The sequence below is a fragment of the Salvelinus fontinalis genome, chromosome 8 (assembly GCF_029448725.1).
Source record: "Salvelinus fontinalis isolate EN_2023a chromosome 8, ASM2944872v1, whole genome shotgun sequence".
Lineage (NCBI taxonomy): Eukaryota > Metazoa > Chordata > Actinopteri > Salmoniformes > Salmonidae > Salvelinus > Salvelinus fontinalis.
Window position 1 is genome coordinate 44,364,502 of NC_074672.1, and position 27,441 is coordinate 44,391,942.

The 27,441-nt window shown below is 43.7% G+C and overlaps 1 protein-coding gene across 1 annotated transcript in view; it reads left to right on the forward strand.

Moving 5' to 3' along the window:
• The window catches only part of LOC129861303 (monocarboxylate transporter 5-like), a 66,663-nt gene extending 41,124 nt beyond the window's left edge, over nt 1–25,539 (forward strand). The window contains exons 8-9 of the mRNA XM_055932606.1: nt 3,468–3,561; nt 9,918–25,539. Of these exons, the coding sequence (XP_055788581.1) occupies nt 3,468–3,561; nt 9,918–10,144 (321 nt within the window). The 3' untranslated portion in view covers nt 10,145–25,539. The remainder of the gene's footprint in view (nt 1–3,467; nt 3,562–9,917) is intronic.
• The last annotated feature ends 1,902 nt before the right edge of the window (nt 25,540–27,441 follow it).

A 27,441-nucleotide genomic window follows, 5' to 3' on the forward strand; every position in this document is an offset into this window, starting at 1 on the left:
AAAGGTAACTGTTGACAACTGCAATGTCAGCACAGTGGGATTTAAAAAAATCAAAAAAATCCACCACTTCTGGTTCTTCTGCATAACATTGTAGGAGTTGACTGATCAGACTTGTCAACCCCACCCATCTGTCTATTGTAATCGTGGATTACAGCAGGCTGGCGGACCACTTTCCTATTCCGGACTAGCCTCGTTACTTGAGTGGAATCATTTGCATTGTGAAAATTGTAAAGGCAAATAACAGTATGTGTGTCTCTCCACTGTATGGCCAATACATTGCCCCCTATCCTACACCAACACATATCTCCACTGTATGGCCAATACATTGCCCCCCTATCCTACACCAACACATATCTCCACTGTATGGCCAATACATTGCCCCCCTATCCTACACCAACACATATCTCCACTGTATGGCCAATACATTGCCCCCTATCCTACACCAACACATATCTCCACTGTATGGCCAATACATTGCCCCCTATCCTACACCAACACATATCTCCACTGTTTGGCCAATACATTGCCCCCTATCCTACACCAACACATATCTCCACTGTATGGCCAATACATTGCCCCCTATCCTACACCAACACATATCTCCACTGTATGGCCAATACATTGCCCCCTATCCTACACCAACACATATCTCCACAGTATGGCCAATACATTGCCCCCTATCCTACACCAACACATATCTCCACTGTATGGCCAATACATTGCCCCCCTATCCTACACCAACACATATCTCCACTGTATGGCCAATACATTGCCCCCTATCCTACACCAACATATATCTCCACACTCGGGTTTGACGCGCCCACTTTTTAAAAGTACTTTAAATGCATCAGGCAACTGTTTCCAGTTTATCCTACAAGTCCCAAATGCATTGAACCCCTGTTCTCTGACTACTTACGATGTATAAAAGTTGTCGAACCAAACTTTTTAACCTTGCTTTTCATATGTCACAACTCATTCTTAAAAGAAACAACTTGTGTTAAAAGAAACATGGTGTGCTAGCTTCATCCTGTTGGTGCGGTGGACTAATTCCATGGATAAGAAACAGAACATCATAGATTCAAATCTCACTGATGCTGTATCACAATAAATTTAAAAAAAAATGTGTTTGCATTATTAATGCCCAAGCAAAGTCATTTCCATGTGGCCTGTGCTTGGAGTCCAAAACAGTTAACCCAAACTAGCAGTGTTATTAAAAGTCTTATTGAAACACGTTCTCAGAACGTTATTTAATTACCTTCAAATAACCTAGAATTTCCGTTCTCAGAACGTTAATAAAACCTTGCAGGCAAACTTTCAGGGAACCATAGTCAAATGTTCTCAGAACCTCCCTGCAATTTAAAAAATGTATGTTCCTAGAACAGGCTAAATTTTCACTTCCGTTCTCAGAACGTTTTAAAAACGTTCGGTTTTACCGATCAGGAAACTTATGGCTTCATTCCCAGAACCAATGGAACCAAATGTGGTTGCTGGGAACCATGTTAAGTTTGGCATTGATATCTTAAAAATAAGCAAACTATTAACCATTAACTTTTTAGACTATGTAACGCTAATGCTTAAAAATAATCATCAAAAAATCTTCTTCTCATGGACTAAAAGTCAGATTCAAGCCAAATGTGGTATTTGGACTCATCATAATAGTCCCTAAAGAGTTTGATAAAATAACGTTGATGCTTTCGAAGAAGACCACACTATACCTGTAGATACAAATGAGCACATACATGAGCACATACATGCTCAAAAATACTTCAAATACCTCCTTCTCATGAACCATAGGTCCAAATGACACCAAATGTGGAATGTAGGACCATTGTGCATGTCTCAACTTACTCTGAAAAAAGCTAAGGGATTGGTTAAAAGATGTCAGAGTTAAAAAAACAAAATGATATTACATGTCCATTTAAACCAGTGTAAATCCATTCCACAGTGGCCTATCAACTTGACACTTGTCGTCGCTATCATGGATGTCCCAAATATGACCCACACTTCATTTCGTAAGGATATCTCAAAAAACAAGGAAACTATTAACAACATTTGTGTAACGCTAATGCTCAAAATCGTCTACAATCATCTCCTCCTCATGAACCATGCGTCAGACTCCTTGTTTAGCTTTTAGACTCTGATGGGAAAAATTGTTGCTGCATAAAAACGTGGCCGTATTGTACATTTTAGATGCAAGTTAGCACATGTGCTAATGCTAAAGATACTTTTCAAAATGTTGTTCTCATGAACTACAAAGCAGATTGATTCCAGATTTGTTATATAGACTCAATGGATTAGCCTCTAATGAATTTGAGAATGATTAGTCGCTGCACTCAAAGTCGGCCAAGCTACACCACTAGGTGTCGCCATAACACACCAGGGCTATAAGAACCGAACCCATGGATATGGGGCCATGACATTTGGTTGTGTGAATATCAAATTTACAGTGTTCATACCTCTGAGTCAATACATGTTAAAATCACTTTTTGGTAGTGATTACAGCTGTGAGTCTTTCTGGGTAAGTCTCTAAGAGTTTTGCACACCTGGATTGTACAATATTTGCCAATTATTATTTTTTTAAATTCTTCAAGCTCTGCCAAGTTGATTGTTGATCATTGCTAGACAGCCATTTTCAAGTCTTGCCATAGATTTTCAAGCTGATTTAAGTCACAATTGTAACTAGGCCACTCAGGAACACTAGTGTAACGACCCTGGGTTTATAAGCGCGGAAATCGACTCTGCAGCTCGAGCATGCTTTTGCGGCACAGTCGATGGGTTCGAGACCTGCTCCCTGCTGTTTCATTACATTGGTGTCGGAAGTGATCGGACCTCGCATCCACGACAGTGCGTGTGCTTGGCCGGTGAGCGCGTTCCTGTAAGACGTAAAGTCGCAAGCTAGCGCGAGGACGCGCTCTTTGAAAGGAGGGAGTAGTGTAACGACCCTGGGTTTATGGAAATCGACTCTGCAGCTCGAGCATGCTTTTGCGGCACAGTCGATAGCGCGCCGGACCTCGGGCTAGGAGGTCGAGGGTTCGAGACCTGCTCCCTGCTGTTTCATTACACTATTATTGCATACAGAGTGAGTCCATGCAACTTATTATGTGACTTTGTAAACCATGTTTAACTCCTGAACTTATTTAGGCCATAACAAAGGGGCTGAATACTTATTGACTCAAGACATTTCAGCTTTTCATGTTTTAATTCATTTCTAAAAATGTCTTACAAACATAATTCCACTTTGACATTAAAGGGTATTGTGTGTGGGCCAGTGAGACACAATTTCAAATGAATCAATTTTAATTTTAGTCTGTAACACCAACAAAATGTGGAAGATTTCAAGGCGTGTGAATACTTTCTGAAGGCACTGTACTATACCTGGGTTTGTGTTCCTACTTAGATAGTTTGGTAACAAACACTAGTTAGTTTTTGACTGGTGTGTAATGTTTCTTTGTTAATTCTTTCCTCAGGTGGATCTGGTAGGGCAAGAGAAACTCAACAACTCCATGGGATTTTCTATGTTCTTCGTAGGCCTCGGCTGTCTGACAGGACCTCCTCTCGCAGGTGAGGGAGTGTTACACGCAAGAAAGACTTGTGCACGTGACAATAAAAACGGGGAACTTGAAACACACGCATTGCATGCATGCACGCATGCACGTGCACACACACACACACACACACACACACACACACACACACACACACACACACACACACACACACACACACACACACACACACACACACACACACACACACACACACACACACACACACACACACAATGACAGATGAGTGATTTATTTTTTAACTCACTCGTGTGTGTGTGTGTGTGTGTGTATGTGCGCGCGCGTGTGTGTGACCACAGCTGTTCTTAACTATCTGGTGAAGTTTGAGTAGATTAGCTAACATGTGTGTTCATGTTTCGAAAACAGAAACAGCCAGGTGAAAATCAACCTATAGTTAGCTGTTTGTGGGTTGATTGACAGAAATGCATAGCAGTGCATTTCATCAGCCCTTCTAGGTGAGCTAAGCCATAGAAAAACATTGTCGGGCCTCCCGAGTGGCGCAGTGGTCTAAGGCATCGCAGTTGCTAGCTGTGTCACTAGAAATCCTGGTTCGAGTCCAGGTTCTGTCGCAGCCGGCCACGACCGCGAGACCCATGAGGCGGCGCACAATTGGCCTAGCATTGTCCGGGTTAAGGGAGTGTTTGGCCGGCAGGGATGTCCTTGTCCCATTGCGCTCTAGCGACTCCTGTGGCGGACCGGATGCAGTGCACGCTGACACATCGCCAGGTGTACAGTGTTTGCTCCGACACATTGGTGTTGCTGGTTAAGCGGGTTAAGCGGGCATTGTGTCAAGAAGCAGTGCGGCTTGGTTGGGTCGTGTTTCAGAGGACGCGGGGCTCTCAACCTTCGTCTCTCCCGAGTCCGTACGGGTAGTTACAGTACGAGACTGTAACTACCAATTGGATTTCACCAAAAAAGGGTAAAAATAAATTAAAAAACAGCGTTGTGTTCATTTCATTTTTCCCACATGAAAAAATACTATACTAAGCTAATACTATACTAATACTAAGCTATGAATACTATACTAAGCTAATACTATACTAATACTAAGCTATGAATACTATACTAAGCTAATACTATACTAATACTAAGCTATGAATACTATACTAAGCTAATACTATACTAATACTAAGCTATGAATACTATACTAAGCTAATACTATACTAATACTAAGCTATGAATACTATACTAAGCTAATACTATACTAATACTAAGCTATGAATACTATACTAAGCTAATACTATACTAATACTAAGCTATGAATACTATACTAAGCTAATACTATACTAATACTAAGCTATGAATACTATACTAAGCTAATACTATACTAATACTAAGCTATGAATACTATACTAAGCTAATACTATACTAATACTAAGCTATGAATACTATACTAAGGTAATACTATACTAATACTAAGCTATGAATACTATACTAAGCTATAAATACTATATTATTCACATACGGGTAGTTACAGTACGAGACTGTAGTGTTTTTGCAGACTATAGCCATATTTACTGTAGTATACTTAAGCAATAAGACCCAAGGGGGTCAATATATATTGGCCAATACCCCATCTAGTTCTAGACATGCTGATACACCCCATCTAGTTCATGTTCTAGACATGCTGATACACCCCATCTAGTTCTAGACATGCTGATACACCCCATCTAGTTCATGTTCTAGACATGCTGATACACCCCATCTAGTTCTAGACATGCTGATACACCCCATCTAGTTCATGTTCTAGACATGCTGATACATCAAAGGACTGTTCTTAATCACGACGCAACACGGAGTGCCTGGACCCAGCCCTTAGCCATTGAGCATATACCACACCCCCTCTTAGAAATTAGAACGACTGGGGGGAAAGAAGACTGACTAACGTGGTTTGAAACCCTCCCACCATTAAAAAAATAAGACCCAGAGAAGACCCCCTCCCAGCAGTAAAAAATAAGACCCAGAGAAGACCCCTCCCAGCAGTAAAAAATAAGACCCAGAGAAGACCCCTCCCAGCAGTAAAAAATAAGACCCAGAGAAGACCCCTCCCAGCAGTAAAAAATAAGACCCAGAGAAGACCCCTCCCAGCAGTAAAAAATAAGACCCAGAGAAGACCCCTCCCAGCAGTAAAAAATAAGACCCAGAGAAGACCCCCTCCCAGCAGTAAAAAATAAGACCCAGAGAAGACCCCTCCCAGCAGTAAAAAATAAGACCCAGAGAAGACCCCCTCCCAGCAGTAAAAAATAAGACCCAGAGAAGACCCCTCCCAGCAGTCAAATCGAACACTGCGCTCCATATTGTGATGTTTTATTGGTAAGGAACTATAGTAGAAATAGAGAGTAGTAAAAGAAGAAAAGAAAACTGTAGTATATACTATAGGAATTAATGTAGTGTTTCTTGCAGATTGTAGTATTACTGTTGCATTTACTGTAGCATCTTTGCGGACTGTAATATAGTATTTACTATAATGTTATCTTTGACAGTGGAGGCTTTCTCCTCCACGAAACCCAAACCTATAGACAGGTCTGCTGTTTTCTATAATCTGTATGAAACACAATATGGTCTATACTTAGCATGTAGGTTTCTCACTTATGGGTGGCACAAATTGAGATATGGGGAGGGGAATGGGCAGGGTATATGCAAATTAAATAGTGTAGTATTTACTATAGTTTTTAAAAAGTTTTGTGTTTTTGCGGACTGTAGTGTTTTTGCATATATTACTGTAGTATTTACTACTGTGTTTTCTTTTGCTGATAATACTGTAGTATTTACTATAGTATTCTACAGTATACTACCACATACTATAGTAAGTACTACACATGATTCAGGGATACTACAGTAAGTAGTGTGGTATTCTGTAGTAAACTGTAGTCCATTTTCATGTGGGTTGTAGGCGAGCTAAGCATTACTTGGTTTCAGTCCAGAATGTTTTAACTGTTGACATTGGCCATTTGTTTTGGTTTACAATCTGTTTTCAATCGCCGGAACAAGTTTGCTTCAAATGTTATAAAAAAAAAAAAAAGATTGTGTTTACACCCAAGGGCCCGTATTCGTGAGTAGGAGTGTTGATCTAGGATCAGGTCCATGTAATCTCATTGATTAGGATCTAAATAAACTCAACTATATCAGCACCTCCTACTCTGAGATGCTTTGTGAATATGAGCCCAGGTTAGTAGGTTGTTCTGGGTTACACAATGCCCACACCAGCCAAGACATTAACTAAGAAGGGCTTTCCTCTCTTTCGCTGCCATTGATAAACTGGTATTTCATCATCTAAACTAGTCTAAATGTACAATGTCAAAAGTTTCTTTATTTTTACTATTTTCTACACTGTAGAATAATAGTGAAGACATCAAAACTATGAAATAACACATATAATCATGTAGTAAGCAAAAAAGTGTTAAACAAATCAAAATATATTTTATATTTGAGATTCTTCAAAGTAGCCACCCTTTGCCTTGATGACAGCTTTGCATACTCTTGGCATTGTCTCAACACAGCTTCATGTTTACGATTGCTTTAGTCTACTAGATATATATATGGCAAACTAAAATAAGTTCAAAACACCTTCACATCTTTGAACTGTGACCTACGAACACAGGTGTTCCTTTTTCCAGGAAAAATAACACGGCATTCCCCTAACTGGTGCCTTTTGACTTCAATCTGTAGGAGAGGGTAAGGGCTTGTAAGCAAGCATTTCACGGTAAGGTCTACACTTGTTATATTCGGCGCATGTGACAAATAAAATTTGATTTGATTTGAGGTACTCCTTGAATTTTAAAGTTTCAAAATGTATTCGCCACGTACACAGGCTACAACTTGTGTAAAACAGTACAGTGAATTTCTTACCTCCAGAGCTTTTCCCCCAACAATGCAGTGTTAATAATAATATAGATAGTAATAGAGAGTATAATAAAACATTAAAGTAATAATAAAAACTACACAGGAACTTACGAAGACACGATTGACACAGAGAGCGGGGGTTGGTTTGGGGGAGGGGTGGTTGGGTCTCCCACTTTGTCAGGCTGTCCTGAGAACTGAGAGGGGATCTGTATTCCAGGGTCTGAGAGGGGATCTGCATTCCAGGATCATTGGGGTCCGGAAATAGCGTGCTGCTGTGTTTGCCATTCATGCTGCTAGTCCTGCAGGATGAACTCAACTGATCGCAGTCCACCATGACCTGGCACCCCTTCTCCTTCCCTCCCCACGGCCAGCTAGCTATACATGCTGTGTTAGCGTTCCCCCTCTCCCTCCAGCTATATATGATGTGGCGCAGCGGTCTAAGGCACTGCATCTCAATGCTAGAGGTGTCACTACAGACCCTGGTTTGATCCCGGGATGTATCACAACTGGCCGTGATCGGGCGGCGCACAATTGACCCAGCGTCATGAGGGTTTGGCCCGGAGGTAGGCTGTCATTGTAAATAATAATTTGTTCTTAACTGACTTGCCTAGTTAAATAAAGGTTAACAAAACAACTACACAGGCTGTGTGTTAGCTATCCAATTCCTGCTGGACTGGGCTGGCCCTAGCCCTTCTCTTCCCTTCAGGCTGGTAACCTAAAGAGCCATGACGATTTAAAAAAAAATTAAAACGACTTTTAAAATATATCTTAGGTCCTTAAATTTAGAGTAGCCTTCATGTAAAATGTATTTCAGTTCTAAACCAGAAAATGCTCATAGCTGTATAATGTTGTCTGTTAGTATGTACGCAACATTTTATTGTTAGTTATGTTTACGCCCCCCCCCCCCCCCCCCCCCCCCCCCCCCACGTATTGTTCAGTTGATTAAAAGAGTGCCGTTAACTCTGACATATATCGTCATGTGAGACGTATGCTGTTATTGGATGACGTTACTAACGGTCTCCCTTTGCTATGGTGTCTTCTTTCATTAGAACGTGTGGTGTCGGGGGATGTCAATTTCTCCCTGGTATTGCTGACGTTATTAATGTGTGTTTGTGTGTTCGTAAAAATAGACTCTAAAATGAGGAGCAGGCCACAATATGTTGTATATTGAGAAGCAGGCCACAGTATGTTGTATATTGAGGAGCAGGCCACAGTATGTTGTATATTGAGGAGCAGGCTGTTGTATATTGAGGAGCAGGCCACAGTATGTGTTGTATATTGAGGAGCAGGCCACAGTATGTTGTATATTGAGGAGCAGGCCACAGTATGTTGTATATTGAGGAGCAGGCCACAATATGTTGTATATTGAGGAGCAGGCCACAGTATGTTGTATATTGAGGAGCAGGCCACAGTATGTGTTGTATATTGAGGAGCAGGCCACAGTATGGTGTATATTGAGGAGCAGGCCACAGTATGTTGTATATTGAGGAGCAGGCCACAGTATGTGTTGTATATTGAGGAGCAGGCCACAGTATGTGTTGTATATTGAGGAGCAGGCTGTTGTATATTGAGGAGCAGGCCACAGTATGTGTTGTATATTGAGGAGCAGGCCACAGTATATGTTGTATATTGAGGAGCAGGCCACAGTATATGTTGTATATTGAGGAGCAGGCTGTTGTATATTGAGGAGCAGGCCACAGTATGTTGTATATTGAGGAGCAGGCCACAGTATGTTGTATATTGAGAAGCAGGCCACAGTATGTTGTATATTGAGGAGCAGGCCACAGTATGTGTTGTATATTGAGGAGCAGGCCACAGTATATGTTGTATATTGAGGAGCAGGCTGTTGTATATTGAGGAGCAGGCCACAGTATGTGTTGTATATTGAGAAGCAGGCCACAGTATGTTGTATATTGAGGAGCAGGCCACAGTATGTGTTGTATATTGAGGAGCAGGCCACAGTATGTTGTATATTGAGAAGCAGGCCACAGGCTGTTGTATATTGAGAAGCAGGCTGTTGTATATTGAGGAGCAGGCCACAGTATGTGTTGTATATTGAGGAGCAGGCCACAGTATGTTGTATATTGAGGAGCAGGCCACAGTATGTGTTGTATATTGAGGAGCAGGCCACAGTATGTTGTATATTGAGGAGCAGGCCACAGTATGTTGTATATTGAGGAGCAGGCCACAGTATGTTGTATATTGAGGAGCAGGCCACAGTATGTTGTATATTGAGGAGCAGGCCACAGTATGTGTTGTATATTGAGGAGCAGGCCACAGTATGTGTTGTATATTGAGAAGCAGGCCACAGTATGTGTTGTATATTGAGGAGCAGGCTGTTGTATATTGAGGAGTAATTCTATATCTATGTGTCCGTTGTTTCTCTCATTGAGGAGTGATGTTATTGGCCTCCTCCCTTCGCGGTGGTGTCTTCTGTCCTTTTAATGTGGATGTCCGTTTCTCTCTTTTCATTGAATGACGTCTTCCCCTTTGTCTTCCATCCTCTAGGTTTCCTGTATGACTACACCCAGACCTACGACTGTTCCTTCTACCTGGCGGGGGTGTGTTACCTGCTGTCCTCTGTGTCTCTCTTCCTGGAGCCCGTGGCGAGGAGGTGGCAGAGCAGAAAGAGGAGACGCGAGGCCCGCGACGTAGACACCAGCTGGAAGAGTAACGGCTGCTTCTGCCCTGAGCTTCCTGTCCTAAAGAACAGCAACAACAATGACGTGGTCTAGAGGGTAGTTTCACCCCAGCTAGCACATTTGGTTCCTTGGAAGTTCGTATGCAAAATAACCATAGGGCAATCACCATGCCTTAACAATCACTACGGGCCTTATAACTTTTGGTGCTAGCTGGTGGATATTACCATACTCTCCTTCATTAAGCCTGGAATCGAGGCTATGTAGATGGAGGGAGGGCAGGGTTGGCTCTCTGTTCCTAATATATGTCATTTAGCAGACGCTTGATAATTATTCAAAGCGACTTACAGTAAAGTGAGTACAGACATTTTGGGGATTTGTGATCCCGGCGGGAATTGAACCTGCGACCTTGGCATTACTAGCACCATTGCTCTTACTGAGACACACGTAACCATGTGGAGGGAGAGCAGAGTTGGCTGCTTCCCCTTTCTCTCTCCTTCCTTAAAACAAGCATGTGCCAACTGTGCCAGTTACCCAGCTTTTGGGTGGACTGAAATGACCCTGCTGCTTTGGAGAAAGCCAAGGAATACCCAACTGACTGACTGACTGAGGAGAAAGCCAAGGAATACCCAACTGACTGACTGACTGAGGAGAAAGCCAAGGAATACCCAACTGACTGACTGACTGACTGAGGAGAAAGCCAAGGAATACCCAACTGACTGACTGACTGACTGACGAGAAAGCCAAGGAATACCCAACTGACTGACTGACTGACGAGAAAGCCAAGGAATACCCAACTGTCTGTCTGACTGAGGAGAAAGCCAAGGAATACCCAACTGACTGTCTGACTGACTGTCTGACTGAGGAGAAAGCCAAGGAATACCCAACTGACTGACTGTCTGACTGACTGAGGAGAAAGCCAAGGAATACCCAACTGACTGACTGACTGAGGAGAAAGCCAAGGAATACCCAACTGACTGACTGACTGAGGAGAAAGCCAAGGAATACCCAACTGACTGACTGTCTGACTGAGAAGAAAGCCAAGGAATACCCAACTGACTGACTGTCTGTCTGAGGAGAAAGCCAAGGAATACCCAACTGACTGACTGACTGACTGACTGAGGAGAAAGCCAAGGAATACCCAACTGACTGACTGACTGTCTGACTGAGGAGAAACCCAAGGAATACCCAACTGACTGACTGTCTGACTGAGGAGAAAGCCAAGGAATACCCAACTGACTGACTGACTGTCTGACTGAAGAGCAAGCCAAGGAATACCCAACTGACTGACTGACTGACTGACTGAGGAGAAAGCCAAGGAATACCCAACTGACTGACTGACTGTCTGACTGAGGAGAAACCCAAGGAATACCCAACTGACTGACTGTCTGACTGAGGAGAAACCCAAGGAATACCCAACTGACCGACTGTCTGACTGAGAAGAAAGCCAAGGAATACCCAACTGACTGACTGACTGTCTGACTGAGGAGAAAGCCAAGGAATACCCAACTGACTGACTGACTGAGGAGAAAGCCAAGGAATACCCAACTGACTGACTGACTGACTGACTGACTGAGGAGAAAGCCAAGGAATACCCAACTGACTGACTGTCTGACTGAGGAGAAAGCCAAGGAATACCCAACTGACTGACTGTCTGACTGAGGAGAAAGCCAAGGAATACCCAACTGTCTGTCTGACTGAAGAGCAAGCCAAGGAATACCCAACTGTCTGTCTGAATGAGGAGAAAGCCAAGGAATACCCAACGGACTGACTGACTGAGGAGAAAGCCAAGGAATACCCAACTGTCTGTCTGACTGAAGAGCAAGCCAAGGAATACCCAACGGACTGACTGACTGAGGAGAAAGCCAAGGAATACCCAACGGACTGACTGACTGAGGAGAAAGCCAAGGAATACCCAACTGACTGACTGACTGAGGAGAAAGCCAAGGAATACCCAACTGACTGACTGACTGAGGAGAAAGCCAAGGAATACCCAACTGTCTGTCTGACTGAGGAGAAAGCCAAGGAATACCCAACGGACTGACTGACTGAGGAGAAAGCCAAGGAATACCCAACTGACTGACTGTCTGTCTGACTGAGGAGAAAGCCAAGGAATACCCAACTGACTGACTGACTGAGGAGAAAGCCAAGGAATACCCAACTGACTGTCTGACTGACTGTCTGACTGAGAAGAAAGCCAAGGAATACCCAACTGACTGACTGTCTGTCTGAGGAGAAAGCCAAGGAATACCCAACTGACTGACTGACTGACTGACTGAGGAGAAAGCCAAGGAATACCCAACTGACTGACTGACTGTCTGACTGAGGAGAAACCCAAGGAATACCCAACTGACTGACTGTCTGACTGAGGAGAAAGCCAAGGAATACCCAACTGACTGACTGTCTGACTGAGGAGAAAGCCAAGGAATACCCAACTGACTGACTGACTGTCTGACTGAAGAGCAAGCCAAGGAATACCCAACTGACTGACTGACTGACTGAGGAGAAAGCCAAGGAATACCCAACTGACTGACTGACTGTCTGACTGAGGAGAAACCCAAGGAATACCCAACTGACTGACTGTCTGACTGAGGAGAAAGCCAAGGAATACCCAACTGTCTGTCTGACTGAGGAGAAAGCCAAGGAATACCCAACTGTCTGTCTGACTGAGGAGAAAGCCAAGGAATACCCAACTGACTGACTGACTGACTGAGGAGAAAGCCAAGGAATACCCAACTGACTGACTGACTGAGGAGAAAGCCAAGGAATACCCAACTGACTGACTGACTGAGGAGAAAGCCAAGGAATACCCAACTGACTGACTGACTGACTGAGGAGAAAGCCAAGGAATACCCAACTGACTGACTGACTGACTGACGAGAAAGCCAAGGAATACCCAACTGACTGACTGACTGACGAGAAAGCCAAGGAATACCCAACTGTCTGTCTGACTGAGGAGAAAGCCAAGGAATACCCAACTGACTGTCTGACTGACTGTCTGACTGAGGAGAAAGCCAAGGAATACCCAACTGACTGACTGTCTGTCTGACTGAGGAGAAAGCCAAGGAATACCCAACTGACTGACTGACTGAGGAGAAAGCCAAGGAATACCCAACTGACTGACTGACTGAGGAGAAAGCCAAGGAATACCCAACTGACTGACTGACTGAGGAGAAAGCCAAGGAATACCCAACTGACTGACTGTCTGACTGAGAAGAAAGCCAAGGAATACCCAACTGACTGACTGTCTGTCTGAGGAGAAAGCCAAGGAATACCCAACTGACTGACTGACTGACTGACTGAGGAGAAAGCCAAGGAATACCCAACTGACTGACTGACTGTCTGACTGAGGAGAAACCCAAGGAATACCCAACTGACTGACTGTCTGACTGAGGAGAAAGCCAAGGAATACCCAACTGACTGACTGACTGTCTGACTGAAGAGCAAGCCAAGGAATACCCAACTGACTGACTGACTGACTGACTGAGGAGAAAGCCAAGGAATACCCAACTGACTGACTGACTGTCTGACTGAGGAGAAACCCAAGGAATACCCAACTGACTGACTGTCTGACTGAGGAGAAACCCAAGGAATACCCAACTGACTGACTGTCTGACTGAGAAGAAAGCCAAGGAATACCCAACTGACTGACTGACTGTCTGACTGAGGAGAAAGCCAAGGAATACCCAACTGACTGACTGACTGACTGAGGAGAAAGCCAAGGAATACCCAACTGACTGACTGACTGACTGACTGACTGAGGAGAAAGCCAAGGAATACCCAACTGACTGACTGTCTGACTGAGGAGAAAGCCAAGGAATACCCAACTGACTGACTGTCTGACTGAGGAGAAAGCCAAGGAATACCCAACTGTCTGTCTGACTGAAGAGCAAGCCAAGGAATACCCAACTGTCTGTCTGAATGAGGAGAAAGCCAAGGAATACCCAACGGACTGACTGACTGAGGAGAAAGCCAAGGAATACCCAACTGTCTGTCTGACTGAAGAGCAAGCCAAGGAATACCCAACGGACTGACTGACTGAGGAGAAAGCCAAGGAATACCCAACGGACTGACTGACTGAGGAGAAAGCCAAGGAATACCCAACTGACTGACTGACTGAGGAGAAAGCCAAGGAATACCCAACTGACTGACTGACTGAGGAGAAAGCCAAGGAATACCCAACTGTCTGTCTGACTGAGGAGAAAGCCAAGGAATACCCAACGGACTGACTGACTGAGGAGAAAGCCAAGGAATACCCAACTGACTGACTGTCTGTCTGACTGAGGAGAAAGCCAAGGAATACCCAACTGACTGACTGACTGAGGAGAAAGCCAAGGAATACCCAACTGACTGTCTGACTGACTGTCTGACTGAGAAGAAAGCCAAGGAATACCCAACTGACTGACTGTCTGTCTGAGGAGAAAGCCAAGGAATACCCAACTGACTGACTGACTGACTGACTGAGGAGAAAGCCAAGGAATACCCAACTGACTGACTGACTGTCTGACTGAGGAGAAACCCAAGGAATACCCAACTGACTGACTGTCTGACTGAGGAGAAAGCCAAGGAATACCCAACTGACTGACTGTCTGACTGAGGAGAAAGCCAAGGAATACCCAACTGACTGACTGACTGTCTGACTGAAGAGCAAGCCAAGGAATACCCAACTGACTGACTGACTGACTGAGGAGAAAGCCAAGGAATACCCAACTGACTGACTGACTGTCTGACTGAGGAGAAACCCAAGGAATACCCAACTGACTGACTGTCTGACTGAGGAGAAAGCCAAGGAATACCCAACTGTCTGTCTGACTGAGGAGAAAGCCAAGGAATACCCAACTGTCTGTCTGACTGAGGAGAAAGCCAAGGAATACCCAACTGACTGACTGACTGACTGAGGAGAAAGCCAAGGAATACCCAACTGACTGACTGACTGAGGAGAAAGCCAAGGAATACCCAACTGTCTGTCTGACTGAGGAGAAAGCCAAGGAATACCCAACGGACTGACTGACTGAGGAGAAAGCCAAGGAATACCCAACTGACTGACTGTCTGTCTGACTGAGGAGAAAGCCAAGGAATACCCAACTGACTGACTGACTGAGGAGAAAGCCAAGGAATACCCAACTGACTGTCTGACTGACTGTCTGACTGAGAAGAAAGCCAAGGAATACCCAACTGACTGACTGTCTGTCTGAGGAGAAAGCCAAGGAATACCCAACTGACTGACTGACTGACTGACTGAGGAGAAAGCCAAGGAATACCCAACTGACTGACTGACTGTCTGACTGAGGAGAAACCCAAGGAATACCCAACTGACTGACTGTCTGACTGAGGAGAAAGCCAAGGAATACCCAACTGACTGACTGTCTGACTGAGGAGAAAGCCAAGGAATACCCAACTGACTGACTGACTGTCTGACTGAGGAGAAACCCAAGGAATACCCAACTGACTGACTGTCTGACTGAGGAGAAAGCCAAGGAATACCCAACTGTCTGTCTGACTGAGGAGAAAGCCAAGGAATACCCAACTGTCTGTCTGACTGAGGAGAAAGCCAAGGAATACCCAACTGACTGACTGACTGACTGAGGAGAAAGCCAAGGAATACCCAACTGACTGACTGACTGAGGAGAAAGCCAAGGAATACCCAACTGACTGACTGACTGAGGAGAAAGCCAAGGAATACCCAACTGACTGACTGACTGACTGAGGAGAAAGCCAAGGAATACCCAACTGACTGACTGACTGACTGACGAGAAAGCCAAGGAATACCCAACTGACTGACTGACTGACGAGAAAGCCAAGGAATACCCAACTGTCTGTCTGACTGAGGAGAAAGCCAAGGAATACCCAACTGACTGTCTGACTGACTCTCTGACTGAGGAGAAAGCCAAGGAATACCCAACTGACTGACTCTCTGTCTGACTGAGGAGAAAGCCAAGGAATACCCAACTGACTGACTGACTGAGGAGAAAGCCAAGGAATACCCAACTGACTGACTGACTGAGGAGAAAGCCAAGGAATACCCAACTGACTGACTGACTGAGGAGAAAGCCAAGGAATACCCAACTGACTGTCTGACTGACTGTCTGACTGAGAAGAAAGCCAAGGAATACCCAACTGACTGACTGTCTGTCTGAGGAGAAAGCCAAGGAATACCCAACTGACTGACTGACTGACTGACTGAGGAGAAAGCCAAGGAATACCCAACTGACTGACTGACTGTCTGACTGAGGAGAAACCCAAGGAATACCCAACTGACTGACTGTCTGACTGAGGAGAAAGCCAAGGAATACCCAACTGACTGACTGTCTGTCTGACTGAGGAGAAAGCCAAGGAATACCCAACTGACTGACTGACTGAGGAGAAAGCCAAGGAATACCCAACTGACTGACTGACTGAGGAGAAAGCCAAGGAATACCCAACTGACTGACTGACTGAGGAGAAAGCCAAGGAATACCCAACTGACTGACTGTCTGACTGAGAAGAAAGCCAAGGAATACCCAACTGACTGACTGTCTGTCTGAGGAGAAAGCCAAGGAATACCCAACTGACTGACTGACTGACTGACTGAGGAGAAAGCCAAGGAATACCCAACTGACTGACTGACTGTCTGACTGAGGAGAAACCCAAGGAATACCCAACTGACTGACTGTCTGACTGAGGAGAAAGCCAAGGAATACCCAACTGACTGACTGACTGTCTGACTGAAGAGCAAGCCAAGGAATACCCAACTGACTGACTGACTGACTGACTGAGGAGAAAGCCAAGGAATACCCAACTGACTGACTGACTGTCTGACTGAGGAGAAACCCAAGGAATACCCAACTGACTGACTGTCTGACTGAGGAGAAACCCAAGGAATACCCAACTGACTGACTGTCTGACTGAGAAGAAAGCCAAGGAATACCCAACTGACTGACTGACTGTCTGACTGAGGAGAAAGCCAAGGAATACCCAACTGACTGACTGACTGACTGAGGAGAAAGCCAAGGAATACCCAACTGACTGACTGACTGACTGACTGACTGAGGAGAAAGCCAAGGAATACCCAACTGACTGACTGTCTGACTGAGGAGAAAGCCAAGGAATACCCAACTGACTGACTGTCTGACTGAGGAGAAAGCCAAGGAATACCCAACTGTCTGTCTGACTGAAGAGCAAGCCAAGGAATACCCAACTGTCTGTCTGAATGAGGAGAAAGCCAAGGAATACCCAACGGACTGACTGACTGAGGAGAAAGCCAAGGAATACCCAACTGTCTGTCTGACTGAAGAGCAAGCCAAGGAATACCCAACGGACTGACTGACTGAGGAGAAAGCCAAGGAATACCCAACGGACTGACTGACTGAGGAGAAAGCCAAGGAATACCCAACTGACTGACTGACTGAGGAGAAAGCCAAGGAATACCCAACTGACTGACTGACTGAGGAGAAAGCCAAGGAATACCCAGCTGTCTGTCTGACTGAGGAGAAAGCCAAGGAATACCCAACAGACTGACTGACTGAGGAGAAAGCCAAGGAATACCCAACTGACTGACTGTCTGTCTGACTGAGGAGAAAGCCAAGGAATACCCAACTGACTGACTGACTGAGGAGAAAGCCAAGGAATACCCAACTGACTGTCTGACTGACTGTCTGACTGAGAAGAAAGCCAAGGAATACCCAACTGACTGACTGTCTGTCTGAGGAGAAAGCCAAGGAATACCCAACTGACTGACTGACTGACTGACTGAGGAGAAAGCCAAGGAATACCCAACTGACTGACTGACTGTCTGACTGAGGAGAAACCCAAGGAATACCCAACTGACTGACTGTCTGACTGAGGAGAAAGCCAAGGAATACCCAACTGACTGACTGTCTGACTGAGGAGAAAGCCAAGGAATACCCAACTGACTGACTGACTGTCTGACTGAAGAGCAAGCCAAGGAATACCCAACTGACTGACTGACTGACTGAGGAGAAAGCCAAGGAATACCCAACTGACTGACTGACTGTCTGACTGAGGAGAAACCCAAGGAATACCCAACTGACTGACTGTCTGACTGAGGAGAAAGCCAAGGAATACCCAACTGTCTGTCTGACTGAGGAGAAAGCCAAGGAATACCCAACTGTCTGTCTGACTGAGGAGAAAGCCAAGGAATACCCAACTGACTGACTGACTGACTGAGGAGAAAGCCAAGGAATACCCAACTGACTGACTGACTGAGGAGAAATTATTATGACCACAGCAATGTTACTGTAATAGCTTAAAAATGGTTGTACATATAACGGAGACTTTTCCTTCAGTCCATAAAGAGAGGCAGCAAACGGAGAATCCTGTTTTGTAACGTTTTGAATACAAGACAAATGTACACTTATTCTGCTAGGCCACATGTTAACCCTCATGTTCTCAGGGCATCGCCTGACGCCTGCTACACAAATCTCATTGTAGTGTGGACTAATGTGGCTGGAACACTTGACGTCTTTTTTTTTCTTTTTTCGGTATGAGGAGGATTTGAACAACACAACAAACTTCTGACACAACACAACCACATTGTCTATACAATCACATCCTATATGTAACGGATGTGAAATGGCTAGCTAGTTAGCGGTGGTGCAAGCTAATAGCGTTTCAATCGGTTACGTCACTCGCTTTGAGACCTTAAAGTGGTGGTTCCCCTTGAGCGGCGTTTGCGGAGCGATGGGTAACGATCCTTCGTGGGTGACTGTTGTTGGTGTGTGCAGAAGGTCCCTGGTTCGCGCGAGGGGATGGACTAAAGTTATACTGTTACATATATTCATCAGAAACGGTACACCTCTGTGTTAAATACAGTACAACGTAACGTACCGTACAACGTACCGTACACCCATGAATGAGTCTTGGGTTCCGTCCCAAATGTCACCGTATTCCCTATATAGTGCACTACTTTCAACCAGGGCCCATAGGGGCTGGTCAAAAGTAGTGCACTACTTTCAACCAGCTCCCATAGGGGCTGGTCAAAAGTAGTGCACTACTTTCAACCAGGGCCCATAGGGCTCCCATAGGGGCTGGTCAAAAGTAGTGCACTACTTTCAACCAGCTCCCGAAGGGGCTGGTCAAAAGTAGTGCACTATATAGGGAATATAGGGTGTTTTTTTTTGGTACACAGAAAAATGTTGAGATCATGTTATATATGATATGGGTTACTGTATGTACCATATAGATGATGTACCAAATGTCTGGTATATACAGTTCCTTCAGAAAGTATTCACACCCCTTTGACTTTTTACACATTTTGTGGAATTAAAATTGATTTAATTGTCCCTTTTTTTTTGTCAATGATCAAATGTGAAAGTGGGGGAAAAAAACACTAATATATCTTGATTAGATAAATATTCAACCCCCTTGAGTCAATACATGTTAGAATCACCTTTGGCAACGATTACAGCTGTGGGTGTTTTGGGGTAAGTCTCTAAGAACATTTTTGCAAAACTTCAAGCTCTGGTTGTTGTTCATTGCTAGACAGCCATTTTCAAGTCTTGCCATAGATTTTCGAGCTGATTTAAGTCAAAACTGTAATTTGGCCACTCAGAAATATTCAATGTTGTCTTGGTAAGTAACTACAAAGTATATTTGGCCTTGTGTTTTAGGTTATTGTCCTGCTGAAAGGTGAATTTGTCTCCCACTGTCTGGTGGAAAGCAGACTGAACCAGGTTTTCCTTTAGGATATTGCCTTTGCTTAGCTATATTAAATGTATTTTTATCCTAAAAAACTCCGTAGTCCTTGCCAAGCATACCTATAACATGATCTAACCACCACCATGCTTGAAAATATGTAGATTTTAACTCAGTGTTGTGTTGTGTTGGATCTGCCCCAAACATAACACTTTGTATTCAGGACAAAACGTTCATTTCTTTGCCACATTTCTTGCAGTTTTACTTTAATGCCTTATCGCAAACAGGATACATGTTTTGAAATATTTATATTGTGTACATGCTTCCTTCTTTTAACTGTGTCATTAGATTAGTATTGTCGAGTAACCAAAATGTTGTTGATCCATCCTCAGTTTTCTCTTATCACAGCTATTAAACTCTTTAAAACTCTGTTTTAAAATGATCACCATTGGCCTCATGGTGAAATCCCTGTTTCCTTCCTACAGTATCCGGCAACTGACTAAGGAAGGAAGCCTGTATCTTTGTAGTGACTGGGTGTATTGATACACCATCCAAAGCGCAATTGATAATTTCAGCATGCTCAAAGGGACATTCAATGTTGGCTTTTTTTTTTTTTTTCACCCATCTACCAATAGGTGCCCTTCTTTGCGAGGCATTGCAAAACCTCTCTCGTCTCTGTGGTTCTGTGTTTGAAATTCCCTGCTTGAATGAAGGACCTTACAGATAATTGTACGTGTGGGGTACAGAGATGAGGTAGTCATTCAGAAATCATGTTAAACACTATTATTATTAAACAGAATGAGTCCATGCAACTTTTTATGTGACTTGTTAAGCACATTTTTACTCCTGAACTTATTTAGGCTTGCCATAACAAAACGGGTTGAATACTTATTCTAAAAACGAAATTCCACTTTGACATTATGGGGTATTGTGTGTAGATCAGTGACACAACATCTCAATGTAACCCATTTTAAATTCAGGCTGTAACAACAACAACATGTGGAACAAGTTAAACGGGTGTGAATCCTTTCCAAAGGCAATGTGGGTGTTCCCACCTAGACCATTTTCTGCCACCCACTAATCAAAGCCCTATTTCACAATACTACACAAATGTCTTAATGAACTATGTTCACATAATATCACCAAGGGTTGCAGTCAATCAGACCCAAATATAATAGTTTGGGAATCGTACCGCTGCACCATGCAATATACTGAACCGCTGCACCATGCAAAATACTGAACCGCTGCACCATGCAATATACTGAACCGCTGCACCATGCAATATACTGTACCGCTGCACCATGCAATATACTGAACCGCTGCACCATGCAATATACTGAACCGCTGCACCATGCAATATACTGAACCGCTGCACCATGCAATATACTGAATCGCTGCACCATGCAATATACTGAACCGCTGCACCATGCAATATACTGAACCGCTGCACCATGCAATATACTGAACCGCTGCACCATGCAATATACTGAACCGCTGGCCATGCAATATACTGAATCGCTGACCATGCAAAATACTGAACCGCTGGCCATGCAATATACTGAACCGCTGCACCATGCAATATACTGAACCGCTGCACCATGCAATATACTGAACCGCTGCACCATGCAATATACTGAACCGCTGGCCATGCAATATACTGAATCGCTGCACCATGCAATATACTGAACCGCTGGCCATGCAAAATACTGAATCGCTGCACCAAGCAATATACTGAACCGCTGCACCATGCAATATACTGAACCGCTGCACCATGCAATATCCTGAATCGCTGCACCATGCAATATACTGAACCGCTGGCCATGCAATATACTGAATCGCTGCACCATGCAATATACTGAACCGCTGGCCATGCAAAATACTGAATCGCTGCACCAAGCAATATACTGAACCGCTGCACCATGCAATATACTGAACCGCTGCACCATGCAATATCCTGAATCGCTGCACCATGCAATATACTGAACCGCTGCACCATGCAATATACTGCTACAAAGGACTGCTAGAGAAATCCACTCATAGCAGTGCATTTGGAACGTATTCTCCACATTTTGTTACATTGCAGCCTTATTCCACAATTTATTAAATTGTTTTTTCCCCCTCATCAATCTACACACACTACCCCATATTGAGAAAGCAAAAACGTATTTAAAAAATGTAGATTTATATATTTTTTTTTTATAGCACATTTACATAAGTATTCAGACCCTTTCCTCAGTACTTTGTTGAAGCACCTTTGGCAGAGATTACAGCCTCAAGTCTTCTTGGGTGTGACGCTACAGGCTTGGCACACCTGTATTTGGGGAGTTTCTCCCATTCTTCTCTGCAGATCCTCTCAAGCTGTCAGGTTGGATGGGGAGCGTTGCTGCACAGCTATTTTACGGTCTCCGCAGAGATGTTCGATCAGGTTCAAGTCCGTCTCTGGCTGGGCCACTGAATGCAATTCAGAGACTTGTCCTGAAGCCACTCCTGTGTTGTCTTGGCTGTGTGCTTAGGGTCGTTGTCCTGTTGGAAGGTGAACCTTTGCCCCAGTCTGAGGTCCTGAGTGCTCTGGAGCAGGTTTTTAATCAAGGATCTCTCTGTACTTTGCTTGGTTCATCTTTCCCTCGATGCCGACTAGTCTTCTAGTCCCTGCCCCTGAAAAACATTCCCACAGCATGATGCTGCCACCACCATGCTTCACCGTAGGGATGGGTGCCAGGTTTCCTCCAGGCATAACGCTTGACATTCAGGCCAAAGAGTTCAATCTTGGTTTCATCAGACCAGAGAATGTTGTTTCTCATGGTCTGAGAGTCTTTAGGTGCCTTTTGGCAAACTCTAAGCGAGCTGCCATGTGCCTTTTACTGAGGAGTGGCTTCTGTATGGCCACTCTACCATAAAGGCCTGATGGAGTGCTGCAGAGATGGTTGTCCTTCTGGAAGGATCTGCCATATCCATAGAGGAACTCTGGAGCTCTGTCAGAATGACCATCGGGTTCTTGGTCACCCTGACCAAGGCCCTTCTCCCCCGATTGCTCAGTTTGGCCGGGCGGCCAGCTATAGGAAGAGTCTTGGTGGTTCCAAACTACTTCATTTAAGAATGATGGAGGCCACTGTGTTCTTGGGAACCTTCAATGCTGCAGAAATGTTTTGGTATCCTTCCCCAAATCTGTGCCTCGACACAATCATGTCTCGGAGCTCTACGGACAATTCCTTCGACATCATGGCTTTGTTTTTTCTCTGACATGCACTGTCAACTGTGGGACCTTATACAGACAAGTGTGTGCCTTTCCAAATCATGTCCAATCAATTGAATTTACCACAGAATGCACCTGAGCTCAATTTTGATATCTCATGGCAAAGGGTCTGAATACTTATGTCAATAAGGTATCTGGTTTTTAAAAAATTAATATTTGCAAAAATGTCTAAACCTGTTTTCACTTTGTTGGGTATTGTGTGTAGATTGATGAGGAATAAATGTAATTTAATCCATTTTAAAATACGCCTGTGACGTAACAAAATGTGGAAAAAGTCAAGGGATTTGAATACTTTCTGAAAACACTGTAGTTACTACGAAGCTAGATTTGGGTTAGCGAAGCTAGATTTGCGTTAGCAAAGCTAGATTTGGGTTAGCGAAGTTAGATTTGGGTTAGCGAAGCTAGATTTGGGTTAGCGATAGCATCTCTGTTTTTACAGGTGCTCAAACAACAGTATTAATGTACAGTAGCATTTTCCAATACTACACACATTCAACATCTTAAGGTATCACATTACCATTCAACTGGATCTGGAGTTAGTTCAAATAGTTCACTATTAGTGTAATCATGAGAGACCTATTTCAGTATGTATGGTATACCATTGAGGGGAGATTACTTTGTACACAGACCCTCATTGAAGTTAGCCTGGTCCCAGGTCGGTTACTTTGTGCTGTCTTGCCAATGTTTGGCATGCCACGTGACAATCACACATAGAAGTTGTCAAGGACCAAGCTGGGTGGAAGAGTATATCACATAGGGTGAAATACCTGGGTTTACTTGGCATGTACTGTACACGGGTGGACAGCCATGTTGGTTGGTGCTGTTTTACTGTGTAAACTACTGACCAAGTGCTTTAAGAAGACAGACAGTTTATTTGCTTAGCCTGAGTGCCAGTCCTGAGTGCCAGTCTGTTTCTGCTGTATTGCCAATGAAGGGAAGGTAAACGGGGGATACATAGTCAGTTGTACAAATGAACGTCTTCAACTGAAATGTCTCTCTGAATCAGAGAGGTGCGGGGGGGGGGTGGGGCTGCCTTAATCGACATCCACATCTTCGGGCGCCCGGGGGAACAGTGTGACAAGGAGTTGGCAATGGAGAACAAACAGATTGGCACTCAAGTTTTATTATTTACTTATTATAGCCCAGAAAATATATAATCTTTCGATGGTACTACCCATATACCTTAGTAAGGCTGGTAGAATGAGGAAATGAAATGCTGTTGAAGGCTACTTCAGGCAGACACAATGACAATGCAATTTATAAAGCTATTATATGGGAGAGCTATGACATGGGAGAGCTATGACATGGGAGAGCTATGACATGGGAGAGCTATGACATGGGAGAGCTATGACATGGGAGAGCTATGACATGGGAAAGCTATGACATGGGAGAGCTATGACATGGGAGAGCTATGACATGGGAGAGCTATGACATGGGAGAGCTATGACATGGGAGAACTATGACATGGGAGAGCTATGACATGGGAAAGCTATGACATGGGAGAGCTATGACATGGGAGAGCTATGACATGGGAGAGCTATGACATGGGAGAGCTATGACATGGGAAAGCTATTATATGGGAGTTTAGTCTGTTGTTTAAATTCTGTTATCTACAAGGTTTTTAATGTTGTTCTTTTGTTACCACAGTGATTCCCCATTCTTAACTAAATGTTCCTAAGTATATATTGTATACTGTATGTACCTAGTTTAGTGTTTTTAAACAAACAACAACGATACAGCGAAACAGAATGTAAGCTCGCGAGATCAGGTGGTTCGTACGAGGCTAAGTTCCTGGTACAAAAAAGGTTGAGAAACACTGACCTGGTCCTTTGAAAATTGCGTGATAAACATTTTTTTGTTTGTTTGTTTTCTACTGCCCTCTAGTGGCGCTAAAAAGCTTGAACTCAACGAACACTTCCTCAGTACCAAATCTCTCTTCCCCCTCAACTCACTCTCACAAAGTCTGCCTGCACAACTCTGTGTGTATTGCCTCGGCACATTCTCCCATTTACCGTTATTCACACGCCGCAGCTCTGCTTACTCCTAAAACGGATGCCAAAAGAGCCCTGTAGGCTCTGGTCCAACGTAGTGCTTTATATTAAGGAATAGGGTTCCATTTGAGATGTGCAACCAGTGTGTTCAATTCCTGTGCGATTAAGGGCCACTGAATGTTATGTTAAAAAATGATATTTTGATGATTTAAAAGTATTTTGTTGTTCTATTCTTTACTGTCTGAACCCAGTGTTTTAGAGGAAGGAACTGTGGTTTAAAGCAATATCCTGAAAAAGCTATTTTGTCCAACAATTGTTTTCAAGAAAACAGGAACAATTGCAACCCTTAAACTCAACAAGTGCTTAAATGTATATTGGTAACACCTAGAAATATATTTGATATTGTATTCTGATTACAATAATTTCTTGTTGGACAAGACTTTACATTTTATACATTCGTTTCAGGAGTCATTTGATTAAAGCTTATTACTACATGCTTAACCAATCATATTCCTAAATAGTTACTACGACGATCATCTAAACATGTTCTTTTTGTATGCCTTTTAACTGACTGTACAATCGGCTGCAATAAAGTGACACGTGAGGTTTGTTAAGATTATTTTCTGCTTCTATTCAGACACCTGGAGAAAAATAAATTCTCTCACACAAAGAAATTGCATCAAAATTACTTTTATTAAAAAATTAATGAATAATACAAAAAACAAATATATAATCGGACCAATATGATAAGTAACATTTACATTCTCTTTCATCTCGTATGATATCAAATTCAATTGCTTTAAAATACAATAAATACTCTTTGGGAAATGTAAAAGAGAGGTAAACAAGATTTGGATTGTTCAAATCAACAGCACTGAGTTTGGAAAGATTACATTATATAGGGAGTAACAAGGGCACATCTCAAGGGCACATCGACAGATTTTTCACCTCGTCAGCTCAGGTATTCAAACCAGCAACCTTTCGGTCATCGGCCCAACACTCTAACCAACTGCCGCCCTACTTAAAGTATTTCATTAAGCCCAGTACTTACAGTCCGAGGTATATGACAGTGTCTTGGATGGTCCAGCGACAAGATAGTCTATAGGGAACAAGCAGAGAATATAATACAACAGAATAGATGCATTATTGTCCATTCACATCCCTGCCACACACACACATGTAGAGAGACACAGGGTCAGCTACAATGCAGCGCCTTGCACATGGGCACAACGGCAGATGGTCTCGGGTCTTTACCTGCAGCCATTTTGTTTCCAGTTCAGCTTCCTCATTTGTATCATCCTGCCCAGGATTTGAACCAGCAACCCCCTCCATCTGCCTTATATACAATGTATTTTCATCTGGAACTTACCATCTCAGCCTTGGGGCAATCTGTTGTCACATCTGTTTTGATCCTAAAACAGGAATCACTGTCAGACATTAGTGTCATAAAACATGGTGGTTATCTCTGCAAGTGTAATGTTCAACTTGTGTAGTTTGAATGAGCCGGCCTGGAGAGTCAGATGGGTGGGTGACTATTCCATAGGTTCCAAATGTACCAGGCTACATAAAGTATTACGTAACAGGATGTCCTTTCAGCCACAGAGTACTACAACACAGGTACTGTTAGCAGGTGGTACTCCAACACAGTTACTGTTAGCAGGTGGTACTACAACACAGTTACTGTTAGCTACAACACAGTTACTGTTAGCAGGTGGTACTACAACACAGTTACTGTTAGCTACAACACAGTTACTGTTAGCAGGTGGTATTACAACACAGTTACTGTTAGCTACAACACAGTTACTGTTAGCTACAACACAGTTACTGTTAGCTACAACACAGTTACTGTTAGCAGGTGGTAATACAACACAGTTACTGTTAGCAGGTGGTATTACAACACAGTTACTGTTAGCAGGTGGTAATACAACACAGTTACTGTTAGCAGGTGGTAATACAACACAGTTACTGTTAGCAGGTGGTATTACAACACAGTTACTGTTAGCAGGTGGTACTACAACACAGTTACTGTTAGCAGGTGGTACTCCAACACAGTTACTGTTAGCTACAACACAGTTACTGTTAGCAGGTGGTACTACAACACAGTTACTGTTAGCAGGTGGTATTACAACACAGTTACTGTTAGCAGGTGGTACTACAACACAGTTACTGTTAGCAGGTGGTACTACAACACAGTTACTGTTAGCAGGTGGTACTACAACACAGTTACTGTTAGCAGGTGGTACTACAACACAGGTACTGTTAGCAGGTGGTACTACAACACAGGTACTGTTAGCAGGTGGTATTACAACACAGGTACTGTTAGCAGGTGGTATTACAACACAGTTACTGTTAGCAGGTGGTACTCCAACACAGTTACTGTTAGCTACAACACAGTTACTGTTAGCAGGTGGTACTACAACACCGTTACTGTTAGCTACAACACAGTTACTGTTAGCAGGTGGTATTACAACACAGTTACTGTTAGCAGGTGGTATTACAACACAGTTACTGTTAGC